Raw genomic sequence first — 12,915 nt, forward strand, 5'->3', positions numbered from 1 at the left:
CTACAATACTACCTCCTACATCAACACACTACTACCTAGCTACACTCCTGCACAGAAGCTACAATACTACCTCCTACATCAACACAATACTACCTAGCTACACTCCTGCACAGAAGCTACAATACTACCTCCTACATCAACACAATACTACCTAGCTACACTCCTGCACAGAAGCTACAATACTACCTCCTACATCAACACACTACTACCTAGCTACACTCCTGCACAGAAGCTACAATACTACCTCCTACATCAACACAATACTACCTAGCTACACTCCTGCACAGAAGCTACAATACTACCTCCTACATCAATACTACCTAGCTACACTCCTGCACAGAAGCTACAATACTACCTCCTACATCAACACACTACTACCTAGCTACACTCCTGCACAGAAGCTACAATACTACCTCCTACATCAACACAATACTACTTAGCTACACTCCCGCACAGAAGCTACAATACTACCTCCTACATCAACACAATACTACCTAGCTACACTCCTGCACAGAAGCTACAATACTACTTCCTACATCAACACAATACTACTTAGCTACACTCCTGCACAGAAGCTACAATACTACCTCCTACATCAACACAATACTACTTAGCTACACTCCTGCACAGAAGCTACAATACTACCTCCTACATCAACACAATACTACCTAGCTACACCCCTGCACAAAGCTACAATACTACCTCCTACATCAACACAATACTACCTAGCTACACTCCTGCACAGAAGCTACAATACTACCTCCTACATCAACACACTACTACCTAGCTACACTCCTGCACAGAAGCTACAATACTACCTCCTACATCAACACAATACTACTTAGCTACACTCCCGCACAGAAGCTACAATACTACCTCCTACATCAACACAATACTACCTAGCTACACTCCTGCACAGAAGCTACAATACTACCTCCTACATCAACACACTACTACCTAGCTACACTCCTGCACAGAAGCTACAATACTACCTCCTACATCAACACAATACTACTTAGCTACACTCCCACACAGAAGCTACAATACTACCTCCTACATCAACACAATACTACCTAGCTACACCCCTGCACAGAAGCTACAATACTACTTCCTACATCAACACAATACTACTTAGCTACACTCCTGCACAGAAGCTACAATACTACCTCCTACATCAACACAATACTACCTAGCTACACCCCTGCACAGAAGCTACAATACTACCTCCTACATCAACACACTACTACCTAGCTACACTCCTGCACAGAAGCTACAATACTACCTCCTACATCAACACAATACTACCTAGCTACACTCCTGCACGCTCTCTCAAATCGGCAAATGAAATGAGACTGAAAATTCCTTCTTCACGGGGTCTCCGATTCCAATCATCTCTGTTCTCTGTTGTTGTCCCTGGCTGGTGGAACAACCTGCCCTCCTCCACACGACTACCACCACGACTACCTCCGAGACTATCACCACTTTTAAGAAGCAGGTGAAAACCCTCTTATTCAAAAAGACAAATCTAACACTTACACACGCACATGCGTACACATTGCACAAAACAATAAAAAAAAATATATACATTATAATTTTTTCTTCATCTAGCACTTAATCTCCGAGCATGCTCTTTGCTGACTTAGTTTTGTAAACTCAAAATTCGATAGAAATCGAACGAGAATTGCTGGTGTCTTCCTCTTGTAAGTCGCTTTGGATAAAAGTGTCTGCAAAATAAAGTAAAGTAAAGTAAGCAGCAAAAAACAGAGGTAATAGCAGCACAAAAAATAAGATAAATATGTATCTGTGTATATCTACAAACTTACAATTTAAACAATTTAACAAAATGTACCGAAGTGTGTTAGTTTGTCTGTGTGGTCAGCTGTGAGGTCTTTGTTATAGAGTCTGACAGCAGTTGGAAGAAAAGACCTTCTGAACCTCTCCTTCCCACATCGTGGGTGCAGTAGCCTGCCACTGAAGGAGCTGCTCAGTGCTGTCAGTTTCCTGCATGGGGTGGGAGATGACAGCTTAGCCACCATTCTCCTGTCACTCACCACCTCCACTGGGTCCAGAGGGCCTCCTAGAACAGAGCTGGCCTTCCGGATCAGCCTGTTCAGCCGCGTCCTGTCCCCAGCGGAGATGCTGCTACCTCAGCAGACCACACCGTGCTGATTCTCATCCAGCAATTCTCGTTCGATTTCTATGGAGTTTATAAAACTAAGAGCCCTGATAAGGCCGAACTTGTCAGAAAAAGAACATGCTCGGAAATTGTTATGTGCTGGACGAAGAAAAACATTTATTTTATTTATTTAGAATTTAAGCAAAGTAAAGATACTTTTACTTGATTACATTTTTTCAGTACTCTTTCGACCTCTGGTGCAGTGTCCCAATGTATGTGACCTTGTCATGACCTTCACACTACCTGAGAGAGACAGGGGAGAGGTTCTGAGAACATAACTTTCTTCCAGCCACGTTTTACTACGATTAATGGCGTATTGCTTAGATCCCCCAATTCCAATTCTCAACAGCCTGACCAGTGCAGACATTCAGCAGAAATCAGAGCTTCCATTAAATGCACCAAGATCACTAATAAATAAACTGAAAAAGGTTGAACAACCACAGTATGTGTCAAATACTTTACTTTTATGTACAAAAAAATATATATTACAGGGAATGTGTGTATAACGAAATTGATTCACTGAAATTATTTATCAATAGTTAGTTATTGTACAAATACAAAGTTTGACAGATTCATTTTACCTGGAACACAATATTAGCTGTAAAGATGGAGATTAGTGCAAAAATAATAATGACCGTAATAAATTTAGAAAAACTGAAACACTAAAGTAAAATCTTGCTCAACTTGGCACAAGGAACACTTCTGTTACAAATAGTGAAAAAATAAACAGCCATACACATACATAAAGCACACCTATATTCACACAGTAAATGTGATATTCTACTATTTGTGCACAGTTTAATGATATATATATGTATATAGACACAATTCATCTACTCTGAATTAATTGGCAAGTGTATATTAGAAATACGGGTAGTTTGGCAGTGGAAATACTATTCTACACTGATTTCTGTCAAGTTACATGCTATATATAAATGGCATTATGTAGGAATCACTTCAAATAGTCAGTGGCCAGTTCACATGAACAAAAATATATTAAATGGGGAAACAGGAAAAATAAATCCAACAGAACATACATTAAAAAAAATGACAAGTAACAGTAAACATTGACAAAAACATTAATACAAAGCAATAGAAACATTTTTTTGGGGGGGACCCTATAAAACTTAATTAAGGTTTAATCAGACAAAAATATTTAAAATTTATCAACATTTCACTAAATAAGGCCGCTTAAAAAAAACAAAACATCAGATTTGCGTAAACCTCAAGCTTATAATTTGCTCCGCCCATTTTCTATTGCCCACCCAAATCCCTCCCACCCAACAATAAACAGAGTGACGTTAAATACAGCATAATAAATAAAAACCATAAATAACAAATAAATAAAGTGAAATTGGTGGAAAGCAGCGATGCAGCTACTGGCTGTTTTACCATCTTTCTTCCACGTTTAATGCCCTTAGATCACTGAAAACGGGACATGGAACACTCCGGAAGTGCTCCGGAAGTGATGTGTGTATTGCTGCTCAGGAACTGAAGTGGGTGAAGGCACAGTGTAAATGAACACATTCCCGTGTCTTTTCATGAAATGTTCATGCTCATGACCCGACACCAGCTGTAAAGTGACTGATATGCGATCATTTCCATTCGCACCATCCACAATATAAGGCATCAGAATGACAGACAGGCCAAAATGAAACGTGTGACCCTGTATGTTCCCGTGGAGGCGCCCGAGTGGACACAGTGAGTCCAGTGACGAACACACGTAAAACAACCAACATTGCGTGAAATTGTGTTGTGGGTTATTCAGGAATAGCCGTGTTAAGTCAGTCTGGTGGGAAGCGAGATCGATGCAGTCTGTGATCTGGGTGACAGATGCACAGTCCTCAGTCGTAGCCCCATCCCTCCATAGGTCTCATCTGCCCTCCTCGGCTGAACGGGTCTCTGACTTCAGTTTGACGAACTCTTTTGCCACCTCGTCGTTGCTGCGCTGCGACAGGATGCGGAGGGCGGTCAGGCCCGTGTCATCCATGTGCACTCGTGCTCCCAGAGGGCACCAGCAGGCACAGCTGCCCCTCTGTGCCACGTCACGCAGCTGCATGACGGCAACACCGACCATCCGGTCCGCCCTTCCGAAGCAGTAGTCCTTCACACAGACCTGGAGCTCATAACAATCAGGGCCATCCTCATTTCCCAGAATGCTAAAAGAAAATGTGTGGTATCAGCAACATAAAACTAGTACTGGCGTATAGAAAAGGAGATATTTAAAAGGCACGCAAAACGGATCAGAACGACAATGAACAAAAATTACGATCCAGAAAAATAAAAATCAGTCTGCACTGGTGGTTCTTCATGGTGTAAATGTTGAAGTTCCAGTACTCACAAGTGGAACGTCTCGTTGAATTTAGGCGCCCAGCTGTTATTCTTAGACTTAGTGGTGAACTTGCGCTTTTTGTCACTGAGGTGCGGCCCTATCATGGTGATCTCCACAAACGGTCGGAACATTCCAGAGGTCTGCCACTTCAGGTCATTGGCTGCCACGACTTGAGAGGGGAGGAGAACATGGAAATCATTTCTCATGAAAATTGGACATAGAAACAAACAGTGTTACAAAAAATGAAGATTATCTGAATAAAGCAGGAATAATTCCATCTCTAGAACTGATTCTCAGTTATGTATAAGGAAGACCAGTACACACCTTTGACTGTTACTTTATGTTCTCCAGTCCCAGGATGAGTGAACAGGTCTATCTGAATGGACACTTCTCCCACTGGTTTGTCCACTCCGGAACCTAACATATCGAAGCATGAAATCCATTCCGATTAGTAACAGCAGCAGAATAGTAGTGTAAAGGTGTAAAAGGTGAGGGACTGCAACGATCAGGGCGATTTAAAAATGTAGTAAAATTACCATATTGGCCCTTAATTGATGGGCTGGGCCATTGAAGAGTTCAGGACAGGAGGGGGGGGGGTAATGTAACCTGTCCACTGGCAAACTGAAACTATGACCCTTTCTTCCATGTTGGAATGTATCTAAGCGTCATTTAAGAAGAGCAACGTCCACCATCGCATGAATTGTTGCACGCGTGCCGAGGTCACAGGGCAGGTCAGATTCATTGGAAGCAGCAAGTGGACATGCACCCTGTGAGGTACAGTGACACCTACCCCTGCTGGGCTGTATTTTCTCACTAGGCGTTATCCTGATACCCTTCCCATTGTGCACTGATGCGAAAGCAGTGAAGAAGAAGACAAAAAAAGCAACAAGAGACCAGAGACAGAATGGCATTAAAAAACAAGAACAAGAGGGCGAAGCAAACAAATGATCATTGGAAAAGTGGACAAGAACATAAACACATGACACGGTAGCATGGTAACATAGTAACATGGTCACATGGTAACATGGTAGGGTGAGTGCATCGCACAAAACGACCAGCAGAGGACACTGAATAACCAAAAACAGAATTACTTGGAACTCACATTTTCTGGAACATATTCTAATGACTAAGATCTATATATACCGAATTAAAAAAGAAAACTTTGCCATCTATAGTTGAGACAAAGTCCTACATGTTATGATTCTATACCTACAAAGAACAAGATCAATTTAGTTGCTAGAGTAGACACACACAGCTGCTGTGTGTTTATGCATGGGTGTGTTTGTAGTGAGCGTGTGCGTGTGTGTGTGTGTGTGTGTGTGTGTGTGTGTGTGTGTGTGTGTGTGTGTACACATTACCCTGAGCGTGTTGCGTGGTGACAAAGGTCTTGATGAGCGTGTCAGTCGTCTGTGTGTACAGAGAGAGGGCATGGCGTAAGGAGGAAAGTTCCGGACTCTTCTCCAGAAAAGCCTTCTTCAGGCCGTTCCCTCCAGCATGGAAGAATTGCTGAGACAGATGAGAAATTTCGTATTTTAATTCATTACACATTTTTCCATTATGGCACTAATGTCCTTCTTCTTCAACTGGTGAAATGCTCTCACCTTGACTGTGTCCAGAGCCACATGCATGACAGCGCACTGCTTTGGTGTGAGGCTCTTGGCCTCACCAGAGACCATGTGCTCCTGAAAGACCAATGAAAGCCCAGTGTGGAAACCACCAGCATTCTTCTAAAACTACAGACTGGCATCTAAAAAAAACTTCTTTTTTTTTTTCTCCTCGAGTTAATGTTCTATTTCCTGTCTTGGTGAGTGATGATCAGCTCATACCTTCAGTTTGGAGAGCTGCCCAAGTTCTTTGGCTGCTGAAAGAATCTGAGCACCCTATAAAAAAAATGAACAGGATTGATGGAGGAGGACCAAATGCCAATGGCTCAATTACTTTTGGCTAATTATTCAATAAGGAATAAATAAATAACAATACCCTGAATGGCAGAAAAAAATGCTTACGAATGTGTCATTGCCCTGAGGAAGAACAATGGTCTTCTCCAGACTGTTCATTACGATCCTCCAGAGCTCCTTCAGGACTCGTTTCAGCACGGTTTTCTCACACACCGCTGCAAACAGAGTCAGTCTGTGCGCACACACACACACACACACACACACACACACACACACACACACTTCCATTTACTGGATTCATGTTGCAGGGTAAGTTTCAGAGCTTCAGGGTATTTGCCTGATGTCTGTCTGGACTACCAATACGGCAACAACCTGTCTCAGATACAATCTGCTTTCATGTCACACACTCACGCCGGAGGAGTAAATGCCTGAAGACACTCTGAACTACCACAATCCCTTTACCACCATTTCAGGCAAAAACAGAAGAAATGTGATGAAGACACTCACTTCCCATCCAGGAAGTCCAGAAGGGGCCGCAGAATGTTGTCTGTGTCTGCCTCCACCGTGTTTCGGCTGTTGCCGTTGACTGGCCCTTTGATTTGGTAGAGCAGGCTGGCCATCTGCCGCAAACACTCCTCGATCCGGCCCTGAAACCTATAGAGGGGAAAAAGGTTGATCAGTGCTACCATGTTCCTGCCTCTGTGCGAGTGTGTGTGTGTGTGTGTGTGTGGGTGTGTGTGGGTGTGTTTTGTATTGCACGTTGATGTACTGACGTGTTCCCAAACGTGATGCTCAGCTCATCCAACACGTTGTTCAACTTGACCTGCAGGTCATTCAGAAGGTCACTGGCCTCAGGGTCCAACTACAGACAGAGATGGGAAACCAGAGGGACAGACACATGTGAGATAGTGGTTTCTCTTCTCTGGTTGTTGTTGATCTAGTCACACTTTGCCCACCAACAAAAAGGCTGGATACCTGAATGTCCCACTCCAGCAGAGTATAAGAACATCTAACACAGGACCAGACTGTTCATTCAACCAACCTACTGTTATGAAGGCTATGGGCCTTCATAATAATCCATAGCTGTAAGGTAATATGACCAACCAGGTGACAATTCGCTTCCCAAACCCGATTTATAAATGAATAAATAATAAATGTAAGGTACGGTGATAAACAGGAAGCTGTCACAGCACAGCGAGAGGGGAGGAAGAGAAATCACTCGTTCGTTCAAGAGCACTCAGCCTCCCTCGGCTCTGGCTCCCTTCGCCATGTCCGACCCGAAGTGCCTGGGCCACCCCCCTCGGGCCACAGCCCGGCTAATGGGAACACTGTCCACCTAATTAAGCTAATGCTCCAGAGAAGAGTCCGATTCATGTGCTGCCAGGAAGGCAAGAGCGTCTACACGGGATCCATTAGGTAAAATTAAACGTGAAGGATTCTTTTTTTTTTTTTTTGCGTCAAGGAAAGGAGGGGCTGTGAGAATAGAATTTGAAAAAGCAGCACAGAGAATATGCATGAGCCATATTCATAGTGAATGAGAGTTGTGTCATCTGGCAGAGCTTGAAATGAACAAACTCACCTGTTTCTCTCTGTCAGTCTTTTCGGGCTTTTCAAAAAAGGAGTGAGAAATAAGAAATATAAGAAATGCTTACGTTATGTAACAGGAGGAACTAAAAGGTTTACAGTTCGAAACTTCACCTAAAGAGCAAACTACTGACTCAGTTCCCGAAAACCACAAGCATGGGACCAGTAGGACAAACAGCGACAAGATAGATCAACGAACGTTCTTCTTATGAATACTACACCATGTCTAAACTAAATAGTGACATAAAAATGACCACCCAGCATCAGTTACAGACAATTGGGGAAAAACTATATTACTAAATTAAGTGTATTCTGAGATAGACACTATTGTCTTTCTAAAAAGTGCCCCAAAAAGTACTACAAAATGTCAGTAAAGAACTATTAATGAAAATGAATGATTATTAAAATATTTATTTTATAATGCCAGTGCTATGTGTACAATATATTTTGCAGGAACCCACCTTCTCCTGACAAATCTATTGGAAACCAAAAAAAGAAAAGAAGAACAAAACAGAAATTCATTGTTCTAATTTATAACTGCAAGATATTGAGTGAAGTGGTGTATCAGACTCTGATGAAGAAAGGTTTTTAGTTTGAGTAGAATAATGGTGGAATGGAAGAGGGAGGAATTACCAAAAAGCCACAGGTCACTAGTTATTTAATGAATTAACGACAAGACAGATTAAATTAGGGTACGGGGCTTTTTTTCCCCTATTCACGTCAGTGCATTAACAACATAAGAAAAACTTCTCATTGTCGGTCTATGTTGGCCATATATTGTATAAAAGAGATGCATAGAAATATTGGCAGATACGATCATTCTGCAGAAGTGAACGTTTTTGGATCATCCTGCAATCATCATGCAGAAAAGGATGTTTTCCAACTGTGAACCACCGCTTTTCAACGTAGTGAATTTTTGGCACCGATAAGAACAAAGACGCACCAACTCTCAGATTTGAGAGCAACACTTGGTGGTCGGAGTCCAGTCTGTGCCACGAGGTTGGGGTGGTTAGCCGGGGGCCAGATTTCATTAATGAGCATGAGCCACTCCCCCCAGACTGAGCATCAAAGGCACTTCATGACTTGATGGTTCCGCCTCCAATGGCGAAATGGCATGTCTCACAACTGCTGACGAGGACTGATGGGACTGATGTCACCAGCACTGAGAGGTGGGCCGAAGTGAAAAGTGCGTGAGAATGAGGGGGGGAGGATCAACCCGCACAATGACAAAGCACCTTCTGGTTCCCATGACAGACCTCTGGCGCCTGTTCTACCTCGTCTAACACCTCCTCCTCTTCCTCATCACTTTCGTCCAGCTGAGGGTCGAGTGGAGCAAGGAGAGCAGACAGTCAGCCTTTATTCGCCAATTATTTCTCATATATATTTACACATTGGCAAACAGGGATGTGCTCTAGACCTATTCTATTCTGGGCCAATATCAATATTATTCACTTTAAAAAATGATTCTTCCTGCTGCTCTTTAGTACCACCTACTGTTTTTTTCTCAAAAACTGCAGCTTAGTAAGCTACCACTATGCTACAAATGATCCAACACAACATTTATCCCATGGAACAGCGATGAAACACAAAAATCAACCTCTGCTATCTGTCAATGTCATCTTACTTGTCACTAGGCCAATGGCAAAGTGCATATTGTCTAATGCATCTGTGGATCTACAAAACGGTCATATTCCCTTCAATACACACAATGCAGAAGAGGAATAAAAAGAAGTGGTGACTGTAATAAAAAGTAAAAAAAGTTAAAGTCAAATGAATAACAAATCTGAGTGTGAATACCCATGTATGAGCATACATGAGTATATATAGTCTGTCCTCAAGACACACCCACCTCATATGATATCGTTCTGGTGTTCTGAGAAGAGAAAGAAAAGAGTGGCCATATGCATCATGGTAAAAAAAATAAAATAATAATAACTAAACTAAAATGAAGGATTTTATCAATTCATTGACTTGTTGGTAACTAACATGGGATTTTAGATTGTAGATGACATACACTTCAGAACAGTGATTAAAATTCACTAGGACCATTTGTGTATTTCTGAATCGTATCCACTGTAGCATCTCAATTTCAGTCAGAGATGATAATTAAAGGAATATCGCACAAATCAGAACAAATTTGTAGTGATCAAGAAATCACTACTCCTTCAATTTTATTTCAGCAGCGTACTGCACTTCCATCACCTTTGCATTCTCGACAACATGCATTTAAAGGGATACGGCTAAAAACGTGTCAGAGGTGCCATGAGCGTTTCTCTCAATCTAAAACTAGTAAAGCTACATCAGTCACAGGTTATGCATTCACACAAATGCGCTAACTACAATAAAGCGATCATTTCAGTTCATGATCATTGCATTAAAAACACCCAAATCTCTTCTGCGCGGTGTCTTCACTAGTTAGGTGAATACCTACCGTTCCATCAGCAATTTCCTGCTGTGATATGGTCATAGGGAGACACAGAGCGTTTGATTAACACACGATTCTACACTTTACTAAACTTTCTGCATGTTCTGGGTGAAAAACGCACCTCCACCTCCCCCTCCTCCTTCTCCTCATCAGGCTCCACCTCCTCATCCAGCTTTAGCCAAACAAGATCAGAAGACACTCAAACCTCTTACACGGTGTTAAAAGTTACCTCACATGCATGACTTCAGATATGTCTGCCCTTTTCACAAAATGTTTGTGATGCTGGCGTTTTGAGAAATTATGATCAGATAAATGTGTTTAAAACCAGCAGCTTTTCCAGTACAGAGAATACAGTGCTACTGATACAAAAACCCCAGAAAATATGTAAATGTCTTTTGAACGCTGGCTCTATATTTGCTCTCGATTTAATCCATGATCTACATTCCATAGAAAAACACGGGACCTTGGGAGTGTCTAAAGATTTAAATAATGTCACTACTAATACCTAAAACAAGCTAATGTGCCAAAATAAAAGGCTGTAAGTAGAATAGAAGGGTCTCAATGACACACAATCTATCAGCATAGTCTACAGGGTCGGTTCTATTCTAACACATGCAGAAACATTCCTACCCCGGCTTCCACTGCAGCAATCTGAGGATGCAATTCATGAGTAATATTTGAGAAAAAAAACACAAATTTACACAAAACCTCTTTTTTTTTTTAAATAACAGAACCGCACTTTTTTTTACCAGATTCAACCCCATACTTGAAATACCGGCAAAAAAATGTGATCCCACCCGCCGCCTCTTACTTGTTTGGCACCCATGGACTCAAACATCTTCTCCAGCAGGACTCTTAATTGTTGGACGTTGTTCATTAGCACACACGGCTAGAGAGCGAGAAAATGGAAAATGAATGACACAAAATGTACAAATTAAAAAAATCTAATGCAAATCTGTATTTTAAAATGTATTTTTTACAAGACTTACAATTTTTTCCTTGTCACAGTAGGCTGGGAAGCTCTTCGTCAAAATGGCACAGTACTGCACCAAGACTTTAGAAATGGTCTATTTTACAGGGAAAAAGAAGCAACAAGTCATAACCGTAACTCTAACAAACCCAAGGCAAATTGCTAGCTGTGTGTAACGTAATTAAATGCTTTTTAATTATAATTATACAGATACACCATATATCTAGACCAGATTTGTAGCAAATGTATGCATTGGAATCAGGGTCATTAAAAAAAAAATAAAAATAAAAAAACATTTGTTCACAATCCTGAAAAATAATACAGTAGGAGGACATAATGCAGGCGAGAGGAAAAAAAAAAAAACAAAAAACAAAAAAAAATGTTCCCCCGGCCAAGTCCTCCCCTGAGAGTTGACTGAGAGAGCTGGATTAAATGGCTTCCCCCCTAATGAGAACATATTGAGTTCTTAGATTAATTTATGAGGTCACTTGGGACCACTTTTAACGTAAGTGCCATTTCAGCGAACAAGCAAGGAGCTATAATGTGGTCGGGACTGTGGCACTCAGGGCTGCTGGCGGCCAGATGAAAATGGAGAACACTTACATCTCGAGTGCAGTAAAGGCGTCTATTCGAAGGGGAGTTTGGGATGTGGAAAGGAGAATGTCATGGTAGACATTTACCTTGGCAAACCGCCGGCTATACTGGGACAGGACTCTGGGATCGGGGCATTCCAGCTTCTTGATGATCTCAAAGCTCTGATTGAGCTGCGTGAAGACGTCTACCACCGAGCAGGAGAACAGGGCGAGTTCGGACATCTGCTGGAACTGCTCAGAATATTGTTGTCGCCAGTCAGTTTGCATGTACAAGCAGCTCAAAGAAAGCTAAACATGAAGATCCCAGTTCTGGCACTCACTCCATCCTTCTTATCTCGTTCCAGGGCCCCATGCATGAACTCCATGGACACGTCCTCATTCTCGTCCAACCACTGGAGCACGAACTGCAGAAACCACCTGCACAAGGGAAAAGCTCATGCCTGCACCATAGACGGCCCCCATTCTTCTTCTGAATGTCACTTTATACCACATAACATTACAGTTATGTAACTGTTCAGATCTGAAAGTCGGGTCTCTCAGTTTCAGATTTTTAACAATATTCTTAATCTGGGTGACCCATGATCCAAAATGAAAAAGAATGCCTCATGGCGTCCCCACAAAGCATGCACTCACACTGGGTAGTCTGGGATGACCCCTTTGAAGGTGGGCAGATCCTTCACGTACTCGTTGTACAGCCACTTCACCTTGAAGTGCAGGTTCATGTATTCAGCACTCTTACACAACCTGTGCTTTTCATGCTCTGAAATGAAGGAACACAACACAACTGAAACACATGAAATAAACACTGATCAAAACCACCATAACAGGTCCCTTTATTAAACCAGACCTACCTTGTACACAACACTACGTTCAGGTAGTTGCTTCTAACAATCTAACACAAGGAAGATCACTGAAAATATACGATCTGGACTTTTTT

The 12,915-nt window shown here is 42.0% G+C and overlaps 1 protein-coding gene across 27 annotated transcripts in view; it reads right to left on the reverse strand.

Annotated features, from left to right (window-relative positions):
* Positions 1-2,619: 2,619 nt before the first annotated feature.
* unc13bb (unc-13 homolog Bb (C. elegans)) overlaps positions 2,620-12,915 on the reverse strand; it is a 57,136-nt gene continuing 46,840 nt past the window's right edge. For 7 of the 27 annotated variants that reach the window (XM_028974946.1, XM_028974964.1, XM_028974943.1 and 4 more), the window contains 22 exons: positions 12,612-12,738; positions 12,299-12,395; positions 12,066-12,209; positions 11,405-11,482; positions 11,227-11,304; positions 11,046-11,066; positions 10,537-10,587; positions 10,422-10,442; positions 9,840-9,863; positions 9,226-9,306; positions 8,452-8,466; positions 7,986-8,012; positions 7,180-7,268; positions 6,914-7,060; positions 6,515-6,638; positions 6,335-6,388; positions 6,110-6,190; positions 5,867-6,014; positions 5,299-5,355; positions 4,833-4,925; positions 4,518-4,677; positions 2,620-4,335 (listed from right to left, as the gene is read on the reverse strand). In XM_028974946.1, the coding sequence (XP_028830779.1) occupies positions 4,050-4,335; positions 4,518-4,677; positions 4,833-4,925; positions 5,299-5,355; positions 5,867-6,014; positions 6,110-6,190; positions 6,335-6,388; positions 6,515-6,638; positions 6,914-7,060; positions 7,180-7,268; positions 7,986-8,012; positions 8,452-8,466; positions 9,226-9,306; positions 9,840-9,863; positions 10,422-10,442; positions 10,537-10,587; positions 11,046-11,066; positions 11,227-11,304; positions 11,405-11,482; positions 12,066-12,209; positions 12,299-12,395; positions 12,612-12,738 (2,003 nt within the window). In that variant the 3' untranslated portion in view covers positions 2,620-4,049. The remainder of the gene's footprint in view (positions 4,336-4,517; positions 4,678-4,832; positions 4,926-5,298; positions 5,356-5,866; positions 6,015-6,109; positions 6,191-6,334; positions 6,389-6,514; positions 6,639-6,913; positions 7,061-7,179; positions 7,269-7,985; positions 8,013-8,451; positions 8,467-9,225; positions 9,307-9,839; positions 9,864-10,421; positions 10,443-10,536; positions 10,588-11,045; positions 11,067-11,226; positions 11,305-11,404; positions 11,483-12,065; positions 12,210-12,298; positions 12,396-12,611; positions 12,739-12,915) is intronic. The other 20 variants (XM_028974967.1, XM_028974965.1, XM_028974961.1 and 17 more) reach the window with 15 other exon arrangements.

Source organism: Denticeps clupeoides, chromosome 3 (genome assembly GCF_900700375.1).
Source record: "Denticeps clupeoides chromosome 3, fDenClu1.1, whole genome shotgun sequence".
NCBI classification, from domain to species: Eukaryota; Metazoa; Chordata; class Actinopteri; order Clupeiformes; family Denticipitidae; genus Denticeps; species Denticeps clupeoides.